Source organism: Podarcis tiliguerta (genome assembly GCF_965153285.1).
Source record: "Podarcis tiliguerta genome assembly, chromosome: 8".
Lineage (NCBI taxonomy): Eukaryota > Metazoa > Chordata > Lepidosauria > Squamata > Lacertidae > Podarcis > Podarcis tiliguerta.
Genome location: NC_139541.1, coordinates 5427798 through 5450491, shown reverse-complemented (window position 1 = coordinate 5450491; position 22694 = coordinate 5427798). Strand labels below are relative to the sequence as shown.

At 45.2% G+C, this 22694-nt stretch overlaps 1 protein-coding gene and 1 long non-coding RNA gene across 3 annotated transcripts in view; one reads left to right on the top strand and one right to left on the bottom strand.

Annotated features, from left to right (window-relative positions):
• Nucleotides 1-466: 466 nt before the first annotated feature.
• On the top strand, nt 467-11717 carry LOC310683892 (surfactant protein C-like). 2 transcript variants are annotated; one of them, XM_083454364.1, is made up of 5 exons: nt 467-932; nt 3552-3692; nt 5267-5404; nt 8490-8600; nt 9789-11717. In XM_083454364.1, the coding sequence occupies exons 1-5, from the start codon at nt 879-881 to the stop codon at nt 9921-9923; spliced, it is 579 nt and encodes a 192-aa protein (XP_083310490.1). In that variant the 5' UTR covers nt 467-878; the 3' UTR covers nt 9924-11717. The 2 variants fall into 2 exon arrangements, with proteins under 2 accessions (XP_083310490.1, XP_083310489.1); XM_083454363.1 differs by having other exon boundaries at nt 588-974.
• Nucleotides 11718-11968: 251 nt separating this feature from the next.
• LOC310683945 overlaps nt 11969-22694 on the bottom strand; it is a 51980-nt gene continuing 41254 nt past the window's right edge. The window contains exon 2 of the long non-coding RNA XR_014514567.1: nt 11969-13153. This is a non-coding gene — a long non-coding RNA (uncharacterized lncRNA). The remainder of the gene's footprint in view (nt 13154-22694) is intronic.

The following is a 22694-nucleotide window of genomic DNA, read 5'->3' as shown; positions in this document are numbered from 1 at the left end:
TGCTGATCTATGCACGTGCTTGGTTGGTACATTTATGAACATTTAATATATATCTAATACCTTCAAATTCTTATCATAGTGGACATCACTGTCTCTTGTGGGGCAAGTTCCACAGTTGAATTACTGTACATGCTGCATGGATGACTTTCTTACATCTGTCCTGAATAGAGTTGGGTCCCTTCCAACTCTATGATTCTGTGAAGACTGAAAAGTCGCAAATGCTGCAATCTTTTTTCCTAGGGTAGTTGCAGAGGACACCACAGGGAGCACCACAACAATGACTTAGAACAGAAGGTGAGGGCAGGGGATGGATGGACAAATTATGTCCTAGCACAGGGCACCACTGAAATTTGAAAGCCCCAAGTCCTCCATTTTGGTTGCCCTTTTCTGAACCTTCCCCAGCTCTACAATACCCTCTTTGAGGTGAGGTGGTCAGAATGGTACACAATATTCCCAAATTCAGTTGCACCATCAAAGAATGAAGAAAGTGGCCGCCTTCTTGCTTTGAAAGTCCCGAGAACCTTCTGACCCAACTATTGGAGAGGCAAAGAGGGCCCTTAATGAGCCACACTTTGACGCTCCTGGCGTCAGAACAAGCTGACTTTCTGAAGAACAAGAGGCTGCTAAGAGGCCTCTGTGCCTGTGGACAAATCTCCAGAGAGGGTCTCTTGACTGACAAGTGATGCCAAGGGCCACTTAGCTGTACTTTATTTCTTTTGAAAGAACTTGATGAGAACAGGTAGAGGACACACAGCAAATCACCTTCGTTGCTTTGGTGCCAGGAGCCCTATATAAACGGAGCCCTCCTCTCTCGTGCCTGGAAACAACCAGGATCAGTGGGGACAGCTGAAAGCTAGCCAGAAGACTCGTCGCACGAGATGGAGAATAACAGCAAAAGTAGCAAGGATGTCCTGATGATAGAGGCACCCCCGGTGAGTCTTTCTCCACTTGGGACTGAGTTCCTGCTCCTGCAGGTATGGTGTGGAGTCCAGCCTGGGCAAGGAGGGCTGAACTGAAGAGAGAGAGAGATGCCCAGGGATGGCCCATAGCATTTGGAACTGGGGCAAGGTGATCCTCTGGGATGTTCTCCTCCCTGTTCTCCACTTCAAGGAACTTGTGCTGGAGAACGTCCCACTGGACTCTGCCCTATAGATTATGCTCTGCCGGGGGTTGGACTGAAAGGCCCTTGGGGTCCTTTCCATCTCTACAGTTATATGATTCAATGGGGCAGACTGGGCTGCCTGTCTCCCACTCTGCTGCCCAAAATCTGCCCCGTGAGACGGCAGGTCTAACACTAAAACCACCCACACATTGGATTATGAATGGATGGGTGGGTGGATGAATAGGAGTTGTGGTTGCATCAAAAAGCTTTGTCCTTCTGTACTTCCCTCTAACTATACAGTATATACATTTTGGTTCCTATTTCCTCAGTGCCTCAGTTCTTACTAAGGTGGTAAACCTGTGTCTGCGTGCCCCACTTTCATGTTAGATCGTTTTTATTAATTTCCCAATAAAACATCCAATTAATATATCAAATCATAATTCAATAAAAATATAAAAACTATGGGAAGCCGTAAAATTAATAATTAAAATTTGGAAGATAATTTGACCTTTTTTTATTGCATGCCCCACTTTAAGCTGCATGGTGCGGGGTGTCACATGAAGGAACCTTCCTCTATTCAGGAACTCCTGCACATAGAAAGCTAGCCTGCAAGGGTCAAAGTCTATCCTTTTCTCTAACAGGCTGGGTTTTTTATGCACAGGGATTTTTACTGTATGGAGGAATACAGTGGTGCCTCGCAAGACGAAATTAATTCGTTCCGCGAGTTTTTTCGTCTTGTGAATTTTTCGTCTTGCGAAGCACGGGTTCCCATAGGAAATGCATTGACGGTTTTAAGAAAAAGGCGCAAGACGTTTTCGTCTTGCGAAGCAAGCCCATAGGGAAATTCGTCTTGCGAAGCAACTCAAAAAACAAAAAACTCTTTCGTCTTGCGAGTTTTTCGTCTTGCGAGGCATTCGTCTTGCGAGGTACCACTGTACTCCTTCATATGAGTCCCTACCTGTAATCTGAAGTGGTGCAGTCCAGAGGCAGTGCAAAGTTAAACTATGGAACTCACCCCCACAGGAAGCAGTGATGGCCACCAACTTGGATGGCTTTGGAAGAGGATGAGACAAGAAGGAACATTTTATCATATGTGGTGGGAATGCAAGAAAGTAAAGAACTTCTGGGAAATGATATATAATGAGATGAAAAAGATGTTGAAATATTTTTTTAAAAAAAAACCAGAAGCATTTTTACTTGGTATTATAGGTCAGGACATTAATAGGCATGATGTTAAATTGTTTTTATATGCAACAACAGCGGCAAGAGTGTTGTTAGCCCAGAAATGGAAGCAAGAAGAAATTCCGTCCAAAGAAGAATGGCAGATAAAATTAATGGACTATGCAGAATTGGATAAAATGACAGGAAGGATTTGAAACCTGCGGGAACAGAGATTTACAGAAGATTGGAAGAAGTACATGAACTATTTGAAGAGCAATTGTAATCAACAGATTATGCTAGTAGGACTACTAGAAGTTCTGTAAAGAGAAAAATATGAAACGTTACAAAGTAGAAAAAGAAAAGAGATATCAGTTATGAGATTTAAATGTAATAGGGAAAGTAAGAAATGTATATTAAGAGATTAGACTGGAAATTTTTCAGACAGGATTGATGGAAGTCAAAAAAAATTGTATAAGATGAAAAAGTATGCTTAATTACTGTTGAATTTAATATGTTAAAAACACACACACACACACACACACACACATATATATATATATATATACACACACACACACACCGTATCTTGCGCACCATAGGACGCACCTAGTTTTTTTGGGGGGAAATAAAGAAAAAATATTTTATTCCCCCCCCCCCAGGTGCGGGGCTGGAAGATCCAGGTCCGGGAACAGGGGGAAGGCGTGCTCCGCCTCCCCGCTGTCCCCTGAGCTTGTGGGGCTGGCGATGGGGAGAAGTGCGCTGAGCCCGGGACTGCAGGCAGCTCTGCGCAGCCAGCGGGAGCCAGTCTCCCGAGGCTTGCGCAGAGCTTCCTGAAGCCTGCATTCGCCCCATAGGACGCACACACATTTCCCCTTCATTTTTGGAGGGGAAAAGTGCGTCCTATAGGGCGAAAAATACGGTATATGGAAGAGGATGGGACAAATTCATGAAAGAGGAAAAGGCTATCTATGGCTACTTGCCATGATGGCTGGGCTCTGCCTCCACAGTCAGAGGCAGCAATGCTTCTGAATACCAGTGACTGGAAACCACAGGAGCGGGGAGTGTCGGACTTCTGCTGGGATCCTGCTTCTCTCCCACGCGCATCTGGTTGTCCACTCTGAGAAGAGTTTGCTGGACTAGATGGGCCATTGGCCTGATCCAGTCGGTTCTTTTTATGTGCTTACATTTGCTCCTTCCATGAGAACTTGTATGTGCCTCTATTCCAATCATTCTGTCTGGGTCAAAATGCACCACAACGTTCTCACGAGCATCTTTTCTGGTTCTGCAGGGTTACACGGCCTCCCCCCGGCTCCCCGGACTACCTTGCAAGAAGCTCTTGATCGTGGTGGTGGTGGTGGTGGTGATCGTTTTGGTTGTCCTGGCTTTTGGGCTGATGGGGCTGCGTATCACGGAGAAGCACACAGAGACAGTAAGTACAGCATGATGAATCACAGAATTGCGGAGTTGGATGGGACCTCACGGGTCATCTAGTCCAACCCCCTGCAATGCAGGAATCACAGCTAAAGCGTCCAAGACAGATGGCCACCCAACTTCTTCTTAAAAGCCTCAAGTGAATGAGGTCTGCTGTGGGTCACCTCAAGAAGTGCCACATCTAGTAATTCCTCAAATGCTTGTTGGGGCTAAAGGTGGGTCCTTCACCTGCGAAGACTGAAGACAACTGGCTTAAACACCTGTTCACTGAACCTTGTTGAGTACTGCAGTTTCCCTAAGCAGAAGCAAATTCCAAGGGGGAAGACTCTGCTAAACAGCGGGCTAACCTTTAGCGCTGCAGATCTTGCTGGACTCCCACTTCCACCATACTTGGCTACTTGTTCCCAGACCTGCTAGGTGAGGAGTCCCACCATATCTGGAGGGTAAAATGTTCCCACTCTGTCTTTATCCCAAAATGATGGTAGTTGTTTGTTTTCATAGTACTGGCGACTCTCAAGGCCCGTACACACTTCCACCGGTGTGGTGTAGTGGTTAAAAGCAGTAGACTCGTAATCTGGTGAACCGGGTTCGCGTCTCCGCTCCTCCACCTGCAGCTGCTGGGTGACCTTGGACTAGTCACACTTCTCTGAAGTCTCTCAGCCCCACTCACCCCACAGAGTGTTTGTTGTGGGGGAGGAAGGGAAAGGAGAATGTTAGCCGCTTTGAGACTCCTTCGGGTAGCGATAAAATGGGATATCAAATCCAAACTCTTCTTCTTCTTCTCTTCTTCCACTTGCCTGGAAAGCTCGGGTCTGAGTGGTTTTCCACTTGACCCACACATTCTAGGTAGGGGTCCAAGCAGTCCTCCCCTTGCTCCACTCCTTTCCCAGGGAAAACCCACACTTTAGTTCTGAACTGGACCAAACGTTAATCTGTGAAAAGACGGAATTCCTGTTTGCTTCGACTGAGTGCTAAGAAGCAGTTCTAGGAACAGCGCATAAAGCCAAAACCGGGTGGGATTGCCCATGTCTTTTTCCCTGGACTCCCATCCCCTTTCCACTTCCTTTATTTATTCATTTATATTTAAGTTATATTATATTTATATTATATTTATACAGTGGTGCCTCGCAAGACGAAAAGAATCCGTTCCGCGAGTCTCTTCGTCTTGCGGTTTTTTCGTCTTGCGAAGCAACCCTATTAGCGGATTAGCGGTTTAGCGGCTATTAGCGGCTATTAGCGGCTTAAGGGATTAGCGGATTAGCTGCTAAAAGGCTATTAGCAGCTTAGTGCCTTAGAAAAAGGGGGTGGGGAGCGAAAAAACATTGCAAGAATCGCAAGACATTTTCGTCTTGCGAAGCAAGCCCATAGAGAAATTCGTCCTGCGAAGCACCTCCAAAATGGAAAACCCTTTCGTCTAGCGGGTTTTCCGTCTTGCAAGGCATTCGTCTTGCGGGGCACCTCTGTATTTGCAAAGCATGTAAAGCTGAATGCACCCAAGTTAAACGCTCCAGTTTGTACGTCTCGTTCCCTTTGCTCTTCATCACTCAACATGGTCTCCTTCTCAACGTCTAGGTCCTGCAAATGACCATCCAAGGCCTGGATGGGGAGGGCTCCCCACAGCATCTTTCCATGAGCAGGAAGGAGAGACTGGCCACCTTCCATGTCAGCAGGGTCAACTCTTCGGCCACCGTGGTGTATGACTACAGCAACGTAAGATTTGCTGAAACTGGTTCCTAGTTTCCAAAGGAGCCGTGCAGCTTTGCCCAAGGCCTGCTTGTCCACCTAGCAGGTCCCTTTTAGAAATAAAAACATCTATCCTGACAAGGGAGCAAGTCAGTGGCGAGTCCTGGTGGGGCTGGCTAGATCTGTTGGTTTCCTTAAGCACAAAGGACAACAAATATTGTGTCACCTTAAAAGCTAACTTGATGGGACGCAGGTGGTACTGTGGGTTAAACCACAAAGCCTAGGACTTGCCAATCAGAAGGTTGGCAGTTTGAATCCCCGCGATGGGGTGAGCTCCCATTGCTCGGTACCTGCTCCTGCCAACCTAGCAGTTTGAAAGCACGTCAAGTGCAAGTAGATAAATAGGTACCACTCCGGTGGGAAGGTAAACGGCGTTTCCGTGCACTGCTCTGGTTCACCAGAAGCGGCTTAGAAGCTGGCCACATGACCCGGAAGCTGTACGCTGGCTCCTTCGGCCAATAAAGCAAGATGAGCGCCGCAACCCCAAAGTCGGTCACGACCGGACCTAATGGTCAGGGGTCCCTTAACCCTTTATCTTTTAAAAGCTGACTTGAGACTATGAAAGTTTATGTCCTGAACTTCCCTCTGATGAACTGCGCGGATTTTCATCCTTGAAAAGTCCAAATCAGAACGAAAAACCCTGCATTTAAAGTGGGAAAGGACTGGGACAACATTGGGATGGGCTGCACATTTTCTTCTGGTTTGGACGTGCCCTTGGGGCTTATCCACGCTTCGTCTTGTGTCACTGCTTCCCCCGTGGAAAACTGTTCTTCTGCGCAAATGGAAATTCAGGTTTCCTCTGGATTGCTGTTTCTTCTGATTGATCGCAGGTTTTCCTTTGGAAAGGAGCAGGGCAAGGGGGAAGCCTCTGTGATGCATGCCCAGAACGTGCAAATCAAGCAGAAAACTGCTAAGACTCATGCTGTCTAGGCATGGCACAAGGGGAGGTGTAGCTGAGCCTAGTAGTGGAAAGGTGGATTAGGACCAGAAGAGAATTGAGAGCCTGACAGGGCAGGTAAATCCCAAGAGAAAAGCCCTCCCTCTCCCTTCAAAAAGTCTGAAGCATCGTATCAAAGCTACACATGCTTCTTCTTCTTTTTTCCCAAATAATATTTATTAAGTTTCCAACAAATTAAACACAACACTGCAAAAGACCAAAAAAGAAAAAACATACAATACAATACAATACAATACATAATAATAATAATAAAAAACAAACATAATGAAAAACACACACAAAACAAAGCAAAACAAAACAAGAACCATTTAAAATTTCAATTTCAACATCTTATCTTTCTTTCCCTTATTTCCTCGACCTCCTCACAACTCCCTTTTTGTATTCCACTTCTATTAGTTGTTTCAGCAATTCCTTTCCATCTTCCTCTGTTTTCTATCCTATAATTGTCTTAACACATTCTAACCATATTTTTACCTTTAACGCTCAATTAATCTATTTATACTTAATTCCACTTCCTGTCCATCTTCCCCTATTTTCTATCCTATAATTATCTTAACACATTTTAACCTTATTTTCCTTTAATACTCTATTAATCTATTTATACTTAATTCCTTATAACATTTCTACTGAAGCCATATAACTTCACTCCAACGTTCTTCTAACATTCATTAATTTTACAATACTTCTATAAATATTCTTTAAACTTTTCCCAGTCTTCTTCCACTGACTCTTCTCCCTGGTCTCGGATCTTACCAGTCTTTTCCACCAATTCATCTAGTCCATCAACTTCATCTGCCATTATCCAGCACTTCTGTGCTTCTAGGAGACAACCATTCTCTCAGCCAGCAAAAAGCAGATGGTTCACAACAGAATTTAGGGGTCTGACAGGGCAGGTCCACCTCCTTCTTTAGCATCCGTCAATATCTTAAGTTTTACTCGAGGCTTCCTGCCCTGCCAAACAACTCCAAAAACATCCCTCTGCCACCTCCTGATACAATCCATCCCATCCAAAGCTTGCACTATTTGGAACAAAAGCAACATCCCCGGCATCACTGCAAGCTACACATGCTTCTTATTGACAGAATAGAAGTTTATAAAATTTCGCCTGGCATGGAAAAAGCGGGTGGAGAAAAGTTTTCCCTCCCTCTCTCCTAACACTAGAACTCCTGGGCATCGACTGAAGCTCAGCATTTGAAGCATCAGGACAGAGAAAAGAAAGCACTGCTTCACGCAGCACATAGTTAAACTGCGGAACTCACTGCCACAAGAGGCAATGAGGGCCACCAACTTGGATGGGCTTTTAAAAGAGGATTAGACAAACACATGGAGGAGAGGTGGCTACTAGTCTTGGTGACTATGCTCTGCATCCTTCTGAATAGCAGCTGCTTGGGCTCAGATCCAGCTTCTGGGTTTCCCATTATGGACATCTGGTCGGCCGCCATGAGAACAGGGTGCTGGACTAGATGGGTCGTTCGCCTGATCCAGCAGTCTCTTCTGATGTTTTTATATGTTCTTATTTACCATATTTTTCGCTCTATAAGACGAACCAGACCACAAGACGCACCTAGTTTTTGGAGGAGGAAAACAAGGAAAAAATATTCTGAATCCCAGAAGCCAGAACAGCGAGAGGGATCGCTGCGCAGTGAAAGCAGCAATCCCTCTTGCTGTTCTGGCTTCTGGGATAGCTGCGCAGCCTGCATTCGCGCCATAAGACGCACACACATTTCCCCTTACTTTTTAGGAGGGGAAAAGTGAGTCTTATAGAGCCAAAAATACGGTATTTGGTGGATGGAGGAAGAATAAAATGTGCTGTCAAAAGGGCCCATTCTGCTCTGAAAACCAAAGCCCTTGGCATTTGAGAAAGCCCAAGTCTTTGCTTACCTAGTGTGTGTGAACAGGAGATGCAACAGAGGAAGGCACAGGGAGAGAAGCTTTGGGGGTGTGTGTGGGGTGACAGGGTCTGGGATATGAGGTAGAGCCCTGAAAAGGTGGTGTTGCCATTGCACATATACCTTGTTGAGATCCAAAATATATACTGTATACCCATAATAAAATACCCCCTGCAATAAATTGACAGCCTTTGCCTTTGAACAGCTCCTGATTGGCTACAGATCTTGGCCGGGACAGTCCTGCTACATCACCAGAATGAAGAAGGAAAACATCCAGAGCCTAGATGCTGCTGTCAAGGTGTTCCAAAACATCCAGGTTAGAATAATTGCCCTATTCAGAGTTTCCAAGGCATGGAAAGAGCAAATCATCTGGGAATATTGCTTCTGGACTGTACCACTTCACACAATGCAGCTGGCTGAATGTCCCACCATCTTCCAAAACAACCACAAACCCAGTCCTGAGACACATAACACTTTGGCCTGCAGGAATCCAAGGACATTGTGATTTGCTGTTTGGGCTGTTTGGGGTAGCGGTTGTCTTTTGAGAGTGGCTAGACGGGGATTCCTGTCCTTAAGGCTGGCTGCCACTGATTTGCAGGCAGCACATGAAGGCAGAATGACAACAGACCAGTGTTTTCTCATGTCCCATTTCTCCATTCGGGAAAACTGCTCTTTAGTGCTCAATCAGAGCAAATGGCAATTCCGTTTTCCATAGATTGCCATTTGTTCTGCTCTATCGCAGGTTTTCCCGCAGAAAAGAGTGGGCCAAGGGGAAAACCACTTGGACCCATGCTTTCTAGGCACACAGGACAAGTGGATGTGTGAACAAGTCCCAAGAGCTGAAAGGAATCCATCCACACCCACCTGCTGATTGTCGGAACATCTTTAAAGCTGCTTAGAAAACTATGCAGAACCTTTCCCAGAGGGATTTGGAGGGACTGTGTGAAGTGGTCAGGCTGTGTCAAAGTTTGCAGGGCAATTTTATACCATATTTTTCGCCCTATGGGGTGCACTGGCCCATAGGACGCACTTCGGTTTTTTTTGGGGGGGGGAATGAATTAAAAAACAATTATTCCCCCCCCCACAGCCGCGGGGCTGGGGCGGGGGAAGCCCGAGCTTCCCCCGACCCCAGCCCCCAGAACAGGCTGCCGCCTGCAAGCCTTGCGAGCCCAGCGGCAATTCCCCCCGGGCGCGCAAGGCTTCTGGACACCTGCGCAAAGCATGGGGCATCCTCCAGAGGGTGCCCCGTGCTCTGGGCTGCCGGCTGCCGCCCGCAAGCCTTGCGAGCCTGCGGGAACTCCCCCCGGGCGCACAAGGCTTGCGGATACCTTCCTGAAGCCTGCATTCGCCCCATAGGACGCACACACATTTCCCCTTCATTTTTGGAGGGGGAAAAGTGCGTCCTATAGGGCGAAAAATACGGTATTTCAGAGAAACACATAGTTATAGAATTGGATGGGGTTCCCCAGGGTCGTACCATTAACAACGAGATCTGTTTTTGCAGCCCAGGCCTCCGGCGTCATCCCTCAAAGAGAACGACGAGGGAACAGATGGGCTCCCGGTGCCGCTGGCTGACCGTTCTATCCTGGGTACCACCATCAACATCCTCTGTAGCAGCGTCCCCATCTACTGGGCTTAGAGGAGGAGAGATGGGTGAGAGAAGTGAAGACCAAAGACCCAACAGAACATGCACACCAGCAACGAAAGTCAAACTTCCTGCAACAGGGATGCTATGCAAGAGAGATCCCTGAAATGACCCTGTGGGAACTCTCAGCCTTTATGTAGAGATCATAGAATCGCAGAATTGGAAGGGACCCAAAGTCTCATGGAGTCCAACCCCCTGCAATGAAGGAATCACAACAGATAGATATAGATAGATAGATAGATAGATAGATAGATAGATAGATAGATGATAGATAGATAGATAGATAGATAGATAGATCTGCAAACAACACCCCTTTGCTAATGCTTTGGCCTCAGGGGATAAAGTCCATTCTTAGTTAATTGCCACGACGTCATCAAAATAGAGAGCCACATGTAGCAAACACATGGATTGAAGCATTGCTAGACTAAGCCGTTTCATGGGAAGGGGAGCCATTGCTCAAAGGCAGAGCCCATGCTTTGCATGCAGAACGTTCCAAGTTCAAGCCCTGGTATCTCAAGGTGAAAGGCTCATGCCTGAAATCTTGGAGTCGAGGAATCAGATGGTTGAGAACATGCTGAGCTAGCTGGACCCATCTGTGCTCAGGCTACACACAGAAGCTGGAGTGCATGTTGTCCTGTCTGCACACACTTCTGGCATGGTATTTCATAATTATTTTATTTCACAAAATTTGTACTCAGCTTGATCGTAAAAAAAAAAAGCAACAACCTCAAAGTGGTTTACAAAAAATAGATAAAACCAGAAAATTACCAATCAGAAACATTAACAACAATAATTTAAGAATTAAATTTAAGCATTAGAATTCTGCCATACGTCCAGAATTTTGCAGACATACATGGAATACCGCAGTCGGAAGCAGTGTCCAGGTGGAAATTGGGCAAAAAAAATAGTCAGTGAAAATCCGGACGTATGGGAACCATATCGGCAGTGTCGTTTTTGCCAATTTTCCTTAAAAATTGCTGGAAAAAGTCCTTTTTAGTGTGATTTCACCAAAAAAAGCTCAAGAACTTTGGGCAAAACCCCCCAAAACAAACCATTTCAACAACATTGCTGGGGGGGGGGGGGAATCAACAACTTTTGTGTCCAGATTTTCACTTTTTGAAATATGGCAACCCCACGAAAAGTTAAAACAACAACAGGCCAAAAAGCTGATTAAAACTCATATCAACCTTCTAAATACCTGGGTTAGGCTGGCGTAAAACTTAAATATTTTTAGCAGGTGCTGAAAAGGGTACAGTGAATGTGTGCACCTAGTATAAATAGGCAGGGAATTCCAAAGTACTAAAAGACTGAGTTCGTACAAATGTGGAACAGGTATTATGTGGCACCTGTAACAGTGCCAGTTCTGCCAATCAAAGAGGTCCAGCGGGCAAGGCAATCTTGCAGGAAATAACTCTCTCCATGCCAGCTTAGTATGTGCAGGATGCTAGTCCAACGTGTACAGAGAGAGAGAGAGTTTGCTTTCAGATGGGGACGGGACGGGACATCCAGACATTTAATCCACTAGCTGCAATTTGAGGAAAGGCTAAGTGCCTGACCATGTTATCATCATGTATCCTGGCCCTAAGCAGATGGGAATTCAAGACAAGGCAAAAAAAAAAAATCTATTGTTATAAGAATACAGTAATTCTGCTTCAACATAGCTGCTGATATCAACCATGCACATCTTTTTATTGTATACTTTGTACTGGTCGTCTGCTGCTTATGTTCCCTTTTTCTTAACGCTGCTTGTCAAATCTATAATCATCAATAAAGTGCAGGAAGGCAAAATCTGAGCTGTTGGGGAGCGGGGGGCGGGGATGTCTTAATAATGCCAGAAAAGATCTGGCCTTGAGTTTGCTGGAAGATCCAGTACATATAAAGATAAGTATTTCTTTATGCAGCACATAGTTGAACTATTGTTGTAAACAAAACAAAAAAAACTGCACTTTTTCCCTTATGGGGAATCCAAGAGCCCATATAGAGTCCTTACGTAAGTTCCCTATTGGTAGGAGAAAACAACAGAGGCCAACCAGAGAATATTGAGAAGCAAAGCAGCTAGTAAGCCTGATCGTTATTGATCTGTTGCAACAGGGTCCTCACTCATCCCACGCAGGAGGGAGGAGGAACCCAGAACAATGGTGTGCAAGGCCTTATATAGACATTTTTAATTCCCTGCCCTGGAGCTCAAGACCACCCCTCCATACATCATACATACATCACAGAAGGGGTGTAACCTAAGACCACCCCCCAGATACATCATACCTACATCACAGAAAAGGTGGTCTACAGCAGAAATCTGAGTGACTTGTTTATCTCGTCTGACAGGTTACCTGTTTAATGGTCACTTGATTGGATTGCCTGAGGAGCCTGGCCAGTCTTTTGTAATGATAAATACTTAGTTCCTGGGCCACGTCACAGGCTCACACCCTATTTGTGTCTTAAATGTGCCCTTAAGACAGGATTTGTGAAGGAAAAGACAATGGGGAGGTTTCCCACTTTGACCTTGCGGAGAAATAATTGAGGTCAATTTATTAAGGACTTTTTTCTGTGGGGTTTTCAGACATGTGGTTTATATTTTTATGTACGTGTTTGCTTGGTACATTTATGAACATTTATTACATATCTCAGACCTTAAAATTATCATCACTATGACAGGGGGCAGTGATAGCCACCAATATTTGACTGGACAAATTCATGGAGGAGAGGGCAATTGGTGGCTCCTAGCCACCCAAGTTTGTGGCTATCGCTGCTTCCTGTGGGAGCAAGTTCCATAGATTAACAATCTTAGAGCAAGAGTCCCTTGCTAACATGGACAGACTGTGGCCCACAGCCGATAGATTGGCTTCTCCTCTCCACGATTTAGGAAACTGCTCAGATAAGAGGGAATAGTCAAGAAAGCTATTTCCAGTCTTTCAAAGCATCCAAGTTCCACCAACAATTCTGGCCTAAAACACAACAGCTGCCGTTTGGAAGATCGCGTGAGATCTTTCCTATGAACACATACTAAATGGTTTAGCAGCACATCTCTGCTGCTGTCATAACAGCAGAGCTCTGCCAATATGCAGGGAAGGTTCACTTAGCGCTGCGGACAAAGGACAAAGGTAGGGCAAAGTCATTATTGATGATACGGAATGCTTAACCTTGCTTCAGCTCACCCACAGTTCACCTCATACAAAGTGCTGATGGAATAGAGGAATATCCCACTGTTATAGGAATTCTAAGGTCTTATATATATATATACAGTGGTGCCCCGCAAGACAAATGCCTCGCAAGACGGAAAACCCACTAGACGAAAGGGTTTTCCGTTTTTCAATGCCCTTCACAGGACGAATTTCTCTATGGGCTTGCTTCGCAAGACGAAAATGTCTTGCGGTTCTTGAGATTTTTTTTTGCTCCCCACCCCCTTTTTCTAAGGCGCTAAGCCGCTAATAGCCTTTTAGCAGCTAATCCCTTAAGCCTTTAATAGCCGCTAATAGCCGCTAAACCGCTAATAGCGCTAATCTGCTAATCCGCTAATAGGGTTGCTTCGCAAGACGAAAAAACCGCTAGACGAAGAGACTCGCGGAACGGATTAATTTCATCTTGCGAGGCACCACTGTATATATGTCAGGGAACTGCCATTGGCTCAGGGGCGAGAGGGGAAAAGCCGGATGGATTACAGAGAGCCCCCAAAGATCCTGGGAAGCAGCTCCTCCTCAGCGGAGGAGAGTAACCACGCCTCCAGTGGAGAGGAGCTTCAGGGCTCGGAGGAGGCGAGGCGGTGCCAGGACACCTTGCCTGGGCAAAGCAGGGAGGAGAGAGGTACTCCGTTGCCCACGCCCTCCCTGCGTAGTAGACTTCTGCGCTGAGAGGGGAGGTGCAGATTGGGCGTCAAGAAACTACTCTGCTGGGGAAGGTTCAAGGACCGCCCACTCACAGATTCTGCCAGTGAATGAGCCAGCCACGGAATAGTGGCGCTCTGCATGGTGAAGGGCTTTTGGCACCAATAACGAGGCTTTACAGCCGACCAGGGAGGCATTTGCCTGATTGCTCTCGAGTAACCCCCTGATATCCTTACAATATATATAAGGAGATATATATATATATATAAACTACAAGAAAGAAGATTCCACCTAAACATTAGGAAGAACTTCCTGACAGTAAGAGCTGTTCGACAGTGGAATTTGCTGCCAAGGAGTGTGGTGGAGTCTCCTTCTTTGGAGGTCTTTAAGCAGAGGCTTGACAACCATATGTCAGGAGTGCTCTGATGGTGTTTCCTGCTTGGCAGGGGGTTGGACTCGATGACCCTTGTGGTCTCTTCCAACTCTATGATTCTATGATTCTATGAAATAAATGTTCATAAATGTACAAGGCAACACACATGCATAAGTATTGTCTGAAACAGGACAGGAGAGCAATCCTGAAGCCATTTTGTCTCTCCCAAACTGACCTCAAACTGATCTCCCAAACTGACCTCCTGCAAGGAGGAAGGAAACGGGGAAAGCTTTCCAATTGTCTTTGGACTGTAGGGGCTGCTTACACCTCTCTTTAAATACAGTCTGGCAAGTATCTGTTAAGCTGAGGACACTATCAATATGCGTAAGAGCATGGGTAGGCAACCTAAGGCCACATGTGGGCCACATGTGGCTCAATCGCCTTCTCAATCAAGCCCGTGGATGGTCCGGGAATCAGCGTGTTTTTACATGAGTAGAATGTGTCCTTTTATTTAAAGTGCATCTCTGGATTATTTGTGGGGCATAGGAATTCGTTCATTTTCTTTTCCAAAATATAGTCTGGCCACCCCACCCCCACCCATCTTCCCTGTAACCTGAAGCGTATGTAACCCGAGGTACCACTGTATCCTAAAGATCCCACAGTGAGCTTCATTCCAAAGCAGTGGCATAGCGTGGGTTGTCAGCACCCGGGACAAGACAAGTACTTTGCGCCCCCTAACCTGGGGCAAGGCAAGTAATTTGCGCCCCCCCCTGCTGCACTGTCCCTCCCCCAGATAGTCCCTCTCTCTCTCTCCGCACCGCACCGCACGCCTGGCACCCTCCCCTCCACAGTGGGCGGATTCGCACAGCCAGCACTGCAGTGAGAGAGAGAGAGTGAGCCAGGTAGGGGCAGAGAGCTGCAAGTGCGAGCGCCCCCCCCCGATGTTGCGCCCGGTGTGGCCGGCCCCCCTGCACCCCCCACGCTACGCCGCTGTTCCAAAGGACCAGCACCCTCTGTATAGCCCGAAGCCTCTCACTGCTCGAGAGTCCGGGCTGCATGAAACAATATGACTCCTTTTGTCAGTGCTACCAACACGACTGCAGGAAGCTGAAACAGGGTGTCTGAAGAAGGAACATTCAGAACAAGCTTGCGCAGGAGTCCTCTGCACAGACAAACAGACAGAGTGACTGAATAATACATTTCCACAGCAGTTTGGGGACGGGCAGCTGAGCACAAGGCTTCCTTTGAAAGTGGTGGCTCAGAGAAGGCACTCTCTGCTATGAATAAGTGAAAGCTCCTGTTTCTGAGGGAGGTTGATCGGGGGGGGGGGGGGGGCGGGTATCCAAAGATGTTGGGGGAAAGCCTTAGGAGTGCATCGTCATTCACACTGGGCAATAGATATCGGTCATAATATAGACAGGGAAGCATGGGAACGATTGTGGAATACAGATATAAAATTTACAGCATGTTATGGTTTAAGATGGTGACAGCAGTCACGAAATTAAAAGACGCCTGCTTCTTGGGAGAAAAGCAATGACAAACCTAGACAGCATCTTAAAAAGCAGGGACATCACCTTGCCAACAAAGGTCCGTATAGTTAAAGCCATGGTTTTCCCAGTAGTGATGTATGGAAGTGAGAGCTGGACCATAAAGAAGGCTGATCGCCGAAGAATGGATGCTTTTGAATTATGGTGCTGGAGGAGACTCTTGAGAGTCCCATGGACTGCAAGAAGATCAAACCTATCCATTCTGAAGGAAATTAGCCCTGAGTGCTCACTATGTTACCGGAAAAATCCGAGGGCTCCCTTGGACAAAAAGACACCAACCAGAGTAAATTGGAGCAAATCAGCAGCCTGTAGGCTTGGCCTTTATTGAACTGTTGCAACAAGGTGTTCCACTCACTTGCAGGAGAGAGGAAAGACCCAGAAAATGGTGTGCAAAACCTTATAAAAACTTTTGAAATTCCCATCCTCTAGGTCAAGCCCACCCCATGTGCTGGTATGGTGAAGGGATTATGGCGCTCTGTATCAACCTTCCCCATTTTGTAGTCTTTCCTTCATGGAGTAAAATAAAAGTGGAACAGTGCAAATCCGATGTATGGTTGATTTTCTATGAATTTATAACAGAAGTGTAGCGTATGTAGTGTGTGAGTGTGTGTGAAGTTTGTACAAACTTAATGATGGGGGGGGGGGTTCCTGCTACAACTAGAAGGACAGATCATGAAGCTGAGGCTCCAATACTTTGGCCACCACATGAGAAGAGAAGACTCCCTGGAAAAGACACTGATGTTGGGAAAGATTGATGGCTTTCATATCACCTCTCAGCCTTCTCTTCTCCAGGGTAAACGTTTCCAACTCCACCACATTTCCTCATAAGTAAGAGGCAACATGATGAGCATTGATAAAAATGATACCTGGAATGGGAAAATTGGAGAGAGAAACATTTTTCTCCCTCTCTCATAACACTAGAACACCTGGACAGCCAAGGAAGCTGAAGGTTGCAAGACTCAGAACAGACAAAAAAAGGGACTTCTTCATACTGCGCAGTTAAACCACGGAACTCACTGCCACAAGAGGCACCGAGGACCACCAAACGAGATGGCTTCCAAAGGGGATTAGGCAAATTCATGGAGGAGACGGCTATCGATGGCTCCTAGCCAGGATGGCTATGCTCTGCCTCCACAGTCAGGGGCAGTGACTTCTCTTGTGGCGTTTGCCCTCCTATGTGTGTGACATCATACTGGGTTCATAGGGAAAGGGTTAATTAATTGTAAAATGACTAACCAATGGGAACCCAGGGGGCAGAGTTAACTGTGTATAAGGTTAAGCACAGAGGTTTTTTTTTTAATTTTTATTATTTTCAATGCAAAATCATAGCAAAAATTACAGACATTGAATCCAAAATAATACTATACAAACAAAAAAGAACAGAACATACAAAAAAAAACCAAAGGAAACAAAACAAACAAACAAAAAGACAAAAAGCATACATCTACAGAAAAAAACCATATCATCATTCTAATCTAGTCATACATAAACACATATTGACTTCCTTCCTTTGTTCTAAGACCTCAAAAAGTTTACTCTTACTGTCATGTTGTGTCTAATGTAGATTACTTCCATCTTTGTACTTTTTTTTTTACACCATTTTTATTTTTCTTTAACCCTGTAAAGCATCATTCATTACATACCGATATGCTCACTCCAGAGCAAGGTTTTTTCATATACTCTTTAGCACATCCCCATTCTTTTAATAATTTCTGGTCCGATTGTCCCCTTATGAATGCTGTGTCTTGCCAGATTTATATATTCACAAATTTTAAATTGCCATTCTTTCATTGATGGAATTTTACTCCCGTTCCAGGTTTTTGCTATAAGCATCCTGGCAGCTATCATTGCATAAAGGAATACTTTCCGTTGATTGTATGGAATATCGTTTTTAATTAAACCTAAAAGGAATGCCTCCGGTTTTTTACTGAAAGATATTTTAAACATCTTTTTGATTTCTTCATAAATTTCATTCCAGAATTGTTTAATAGGTCGGCATTCCCACCACATGTGCAACATTGTTCCTATTTCTTTTTTACATCTCCAACAGGTATTTGATTTTAATTTGTAAATTTTAGCCAATTTTACCGGAGTTAAGTACCATTGGTACCCATTTTCATAAAATTTTCTCTGATTGTGTAACATGCCGTGAATTTAATATCATATTTCCATAATTTCTCCCATTGGTCCAGCCGAATTACATATCCTATAACACATGCCCATTTAGTCATAACTTCTATTACTTCTTCATCCTTTAATTCCCAATCTAATAATAAATTATACATTTTGGATATATTCTTTTTTGACTTTTGTAATAATACTTTTTGTAATTTTGATTCTTCTTTTTCAAATCCTATTGCTTTATCCTGATTGAATATTTGGGCAATTTGGTGATATTGTAACCATGTGGTACAATAGTGGGTCACCTCTTCATATGGTCTTAGTTTTAGCTGGCCCTGTTCCTCCTTTAGGAGCTGCTGGTATGTTGCCATTCTTCCTATCATATTTTTCTTTTTACTTCTAATGGTCAGACCCACCATGGGGTTTTCAGTTCTAACAACCTTCTATGTCTCACCCAGACCTTGTATAATGCATTTCTAATTACATGACTGAGAAATTCTTTATGTACTGCCACTTTGTTGTAAATTAGATAGGCATGCCAACCGTATCTGTTGTTCCATCCCTCCAAGTCTAAAATGTCCCTATTATCTAACTTAACCCAGTCTCTGATCCAACTAAAGCATGCTGCATCGTAATATAGTCTCAGGTAAAGCCTCCCCGCTCTTTTATGTCAGTTAATAATTTATGTTTGATCCGTGGCTTTTTGCCTTGCCATATAAACTTTGTTAGGTCCATTTTCCATTTTTTAAAACACTCATCTTTACCTATTATGGGAATCATTTGAAAAAGGAACAAGAGTTTTGGTAAAATATTCATTTTAATAGCCGAAATTCTACCCCAGAGTGTTAAATTCAATCTTGTCCAAATTTCCATTTCTCTTTTTGTTTCTTCCCATTTTTTTTTATAATTATCTTCAAACAAAATTATATTTTTCATTGTTATTTGGATTCCTAAATATTTCACTTTTTTTACAATTTGTAATCCAAATTTTTCTACCAGTTCCTTTTTCTCTTGGTCTCCCATGTTCTTTACCATTAGTTTCACTTTTTCTTTATTCAAAGCAAAACCTGAAACCCTTCCAAAGTTTTCCATTTTTTCTAGAGCCTTTGCTATGCTTTCCTTTGGATTTTCCACCATTAACACTAAATCATCTGCAAATGCCCTTACTTTGTATATTTTCTCCCCTAGGGATATTCCATTTATTTCTTGATCCAGTCTGATTTCTTGATTTAGTATTTCCAAAACCAAAATGAATAAGAATGGTGAAAGTGGGCACCCTTGTCTGGTGCCCTTCTGTATTTTAAAATAATCAGTCGTGTCATTATTTATTATTATATTTGCTTCTTGTTGTTCATAAATTGCTTTTAACCCTCTTGTAATTTGGTCTCCCATGTCCATGTGGTCTAATAATATTTTTTAGAAATTTCCATGAAACTTTGTTGAAGGTCTGAGGGTATTGGCGGCGAGCTTTGCTCCAGTGGCGGTTAGGCATTGGTATGGGTATTGTTATGTAGATGTATGGGGGTGGAGCGCCATTACCTTCCCCAGATATTGAAGGGTAGTCCAGTAAAGGATTAGGGGGGCGTGGCCCCGTCTGAAGCCTATGGAGGCCAGGGCCCAAGGCACGCCCCCGAGCAGTGACCCCGGGGGAGTGCCTAGTTGATGTGCATCAGCAGGGCTCCCCCTGCTGGTGTTAACCCTTCCGGGTTTTCAAGAAAGCAGGCCGAAGCCAGATAGTCGGATAGGACCAATGCCTAAGCCAATACCGCTCATCACCTGTAACCAATAAAGTTGTGGCCAATTTTTCCCTACCCGACCTAAAACTTTACTACGAGGCAGCCTGTTTCACCTGGCTAAAAGATTGGTGCACGTTACAGGATCTGGACCTCCTGGACCTGGAAGGTTTTGACAACCGTTGGGGATGGCACGCCTACCTGATATATGGAAAAGCGAAAATTCATAAAATTTTACCAACCATATAATAAGAAAGTCACTCTTTGCTGTATGGGAAAAATAGAAAGACCTGATGGAGCCTAAAGTCCCGTGGTGGACTTCTCCAATAGAAGCCATAGCAGTAAAATGGAAAAATACTCAGGAAAGCTGGCCAACATATAAAATACTTCTAAAAAATGAAGATAACCAAATAAAATTAAAAAACTTTGAGGAAATAAGAGAACACATTTCAGACTGGTTCCAATACCATCAGTTATTTGAAAAATTTAAATCTGGCAAACAAAAGGAGTTCTCAACAGAAATTTCCTTATTCGAATCTGATCTTGTAAATTCTAAAAGAAAAACTCTTTCCAAAACTTACCGACTCCTCCTTGACTGGACAGTCGAGGAGGAGGAGGGAACAGTGGCAATGGTGAGGTGGTTCCAGGATTTTGGCCATTCAATATCCATATCCCAATGGGAAAATTTATGGAAGATCAATTGGAAATTCACAAATTGTTACACGATTAGAGAGAACTTTCAAAAAATGCAACATCGATGGTATCTAACACCATGGAAACTTTCAAAAATGTATAAAAATGTGTCAAGTAATTGTTGGAGATGTGGAGACGCAGGAACATTCTACCATATGTGGTGGATATGTAGGAAAATACAGGTATTCTGGGAGAGTATACATGCAGAATTGCAAAAAATGCTAAAGATCTCTTTCAATAAAAAACCAGAGGCCTACCTCCTGGGAATAACAGATTTGGATATTCCACAAAAGGCCGGTTTGAAATGGCCCAAGCCAGTTTGAGCAGTTCCAAGTGGGTTGGAACTGGCCCAGACAGGTTGGAGCAGATCCAGGCCAGTTGGAGAAGGTGCAGGTCATTTGAAACTGGCCCAAGCTGGTTAGAACAGGTCTAGGATGGTTGGAAGCTGTTGAGACCGGTTGGAACCAGTCCAAGCTGGTGCAAGCTGGTTTGAACCGGTCTAGGCCGGTTTGAACCGGTCTAGGCCGGTTTGTGCTGGTCCAAGCCAGTTTGAACCGGCCTAAGCCAGTTTGAACAGGTCCAAGTGGATTGGAACCAGCCCAGAGAGGTTGGAGAAGGTCCGGGCCAGTTGGAGCAAGTGCAGGTCATTTGAAATTGGCCCAAGCTGGTTAGAAAAGGTCCAGGCCAGTTGGAAGAGGTCTATGTCGCTTGGAACCAGCCCAGACCAGTTGGAACAAGTTCATACCAGTTGGATCCAGTCCAAGCTGGTTGGAACCAGCACAAACCAGTTGGAAAATGTCCCGGTGGGTTGCCCAGACCAGTTTGAACTGGTCCAGACTTGTTGGAACCAGTCTAGGTTTGTTTGAACCGGTCGAGGCTGGTTGGAAGCTGTTCAGACCCGTTGGAACCTTTCCAAGCCGGTTTGAACAGGTCTAGGCTGGTTTGAGGCAGTCTAAGCCAGTTTCAGTGAGCTCAAACCAGTTGGAAAAAGTCCAGGCAAGTTCTAACTTGCCCAGACCAGTTTGAACTGGCCCAGACTGGTTTGAATTACCTCAGACTGCTGGAAACAGGTCTAGGCTGGATTGTGCCAGTCCAAGCCAGTTTGAACTTGTCTAGGCCAGTTTGTGCCCATCTGAGCCGGGTCGAGGCAGCTTGGACCAGTTCTGTGTCACTTGGAAGCATCCCAGACCTGTTGGAACCAGTTCATACCGGTTGGATCCAGTCCAAGCCAATAGGAACCATCCCAAACCAGTTAGAAAAGCTCCAGGCGCATTCCCACTTCCCCAGACTAGTTTGAACTAGCCCAAACCGGTTGGAACTAGCTTACACAGCAACAGGTCTAGACTGTTTTGAACCAGTCCAAGCAGGTTGGAACAGGTCCAAGCCAGCTGGATCCTGTTCAGACCAGGTGGAACCGGTCCAAGCCAGTTTGAAAAGGTCTAGGCCGGCATGAACCGGTCTAGGCTGGTTTGTGCCAGTCCAAGCCGGTTTGAACAGGTCTAGGCCTGTTTGTACCAGTTCAGGCCTGTTTGTACCGGTCCAAGCTGGTATGAACCGGTCGAGGCTGGTTTGTGCTGGTCCAAGCCAGTTTGAACCGGTCAAGGCCAGTATGTGACGGTCCAAAGTTCGAACTGGCCCAGACTGGTTGGAACTAGCTCAGACTGGTTGGAACAGGTCCAGGTCGGTTGGAACAGGTTTATGTCACTTGGAACCAGCCCAGACCTGTTGGAACCAGTTCATACCGGTTGGATCCAGTACAAGCCGGTAGGAACCAGCCCAAACCAGTCTGAAAAGAGGAGTATATCTCTTGGAACCTGTTGGAAACAGTTGGATATGATCCAAGACGGTTGGAACCAGACCAAATGAGCTGAAAAAGTCTAGGAGGGTTCCAACTTGCCCACACCGGTTGGAACTGGCCCAGACTGGTTGGAACAGGCCCAAGCCGGTTGGAACAGGTTTATGTCACTTGGAACCAGCCCAGACCTGTTGGAACCAGTTCATACCGGTTGGATCCAGTACAAGCCGGTAGGAACCAGCCCAAACCAGTCTGAAAAAGTCCAGGCAGATTCCAACATCCCCAAACAGGTTTGAAGTGGTTGGAACAGGTCTAGGCTGGTTTGAACCAGTCGACGCTGAGTGCATTAGGTGCAAGCCAGTTGGAACTGGTCCAAGCCGTTTTGAACCAGCTCAAACTAGTTGGAGAAATGTCCAGGCAGGTTCCAACATGCCCAGACCAGTTTGAACTGGGCCAGACTAGTTGGAACCGGTCTAGACTGGTTTGAACCGGTCCAAGTTGGTTGGAACCGGTCCAGGTTGGTTGGAACCGGTCTAGGCCTGTCTGAACCGGTGCAAACCGATTGAAACCTGTTGAGACCAGTTTGAATCAGTCCAAGCTGGTTTGAACAGGTTTAGGCCGCTTTGAGCATGTCTAGGCCAGTTTGAACTGGTCCAGGCCAGTTTGTGCTTGTCCAAGTGGG

What these genes read in the sequence shown, in the direction of transcription:
- LOC310683892 (XM_083454363.1), top strand. Translation starts at nt 879, where the DNA reads ATGGAGAATAACAGCAAAAGTAGCAAGGATGTCCTGATGATAGAGGCA. An exon ending in CTGAGTTCCTGCTCCTGCAG is followed by an intron (nt 975 to 3,551) that starts GTATGGTGTGGA and finishes CTGGTTCTGCAG; the next exon opens with GGTTACACGGCCTCCCCCCG. An exon ending in TGGTGTATGACTACAGCAAC is followed by an intron (nt 5,405 to 8,489) that starts GTAAGATTTGCT and finishes GCCTTTGAACAG; the next exon opens with CTCCTGATTGGCTACAGATC.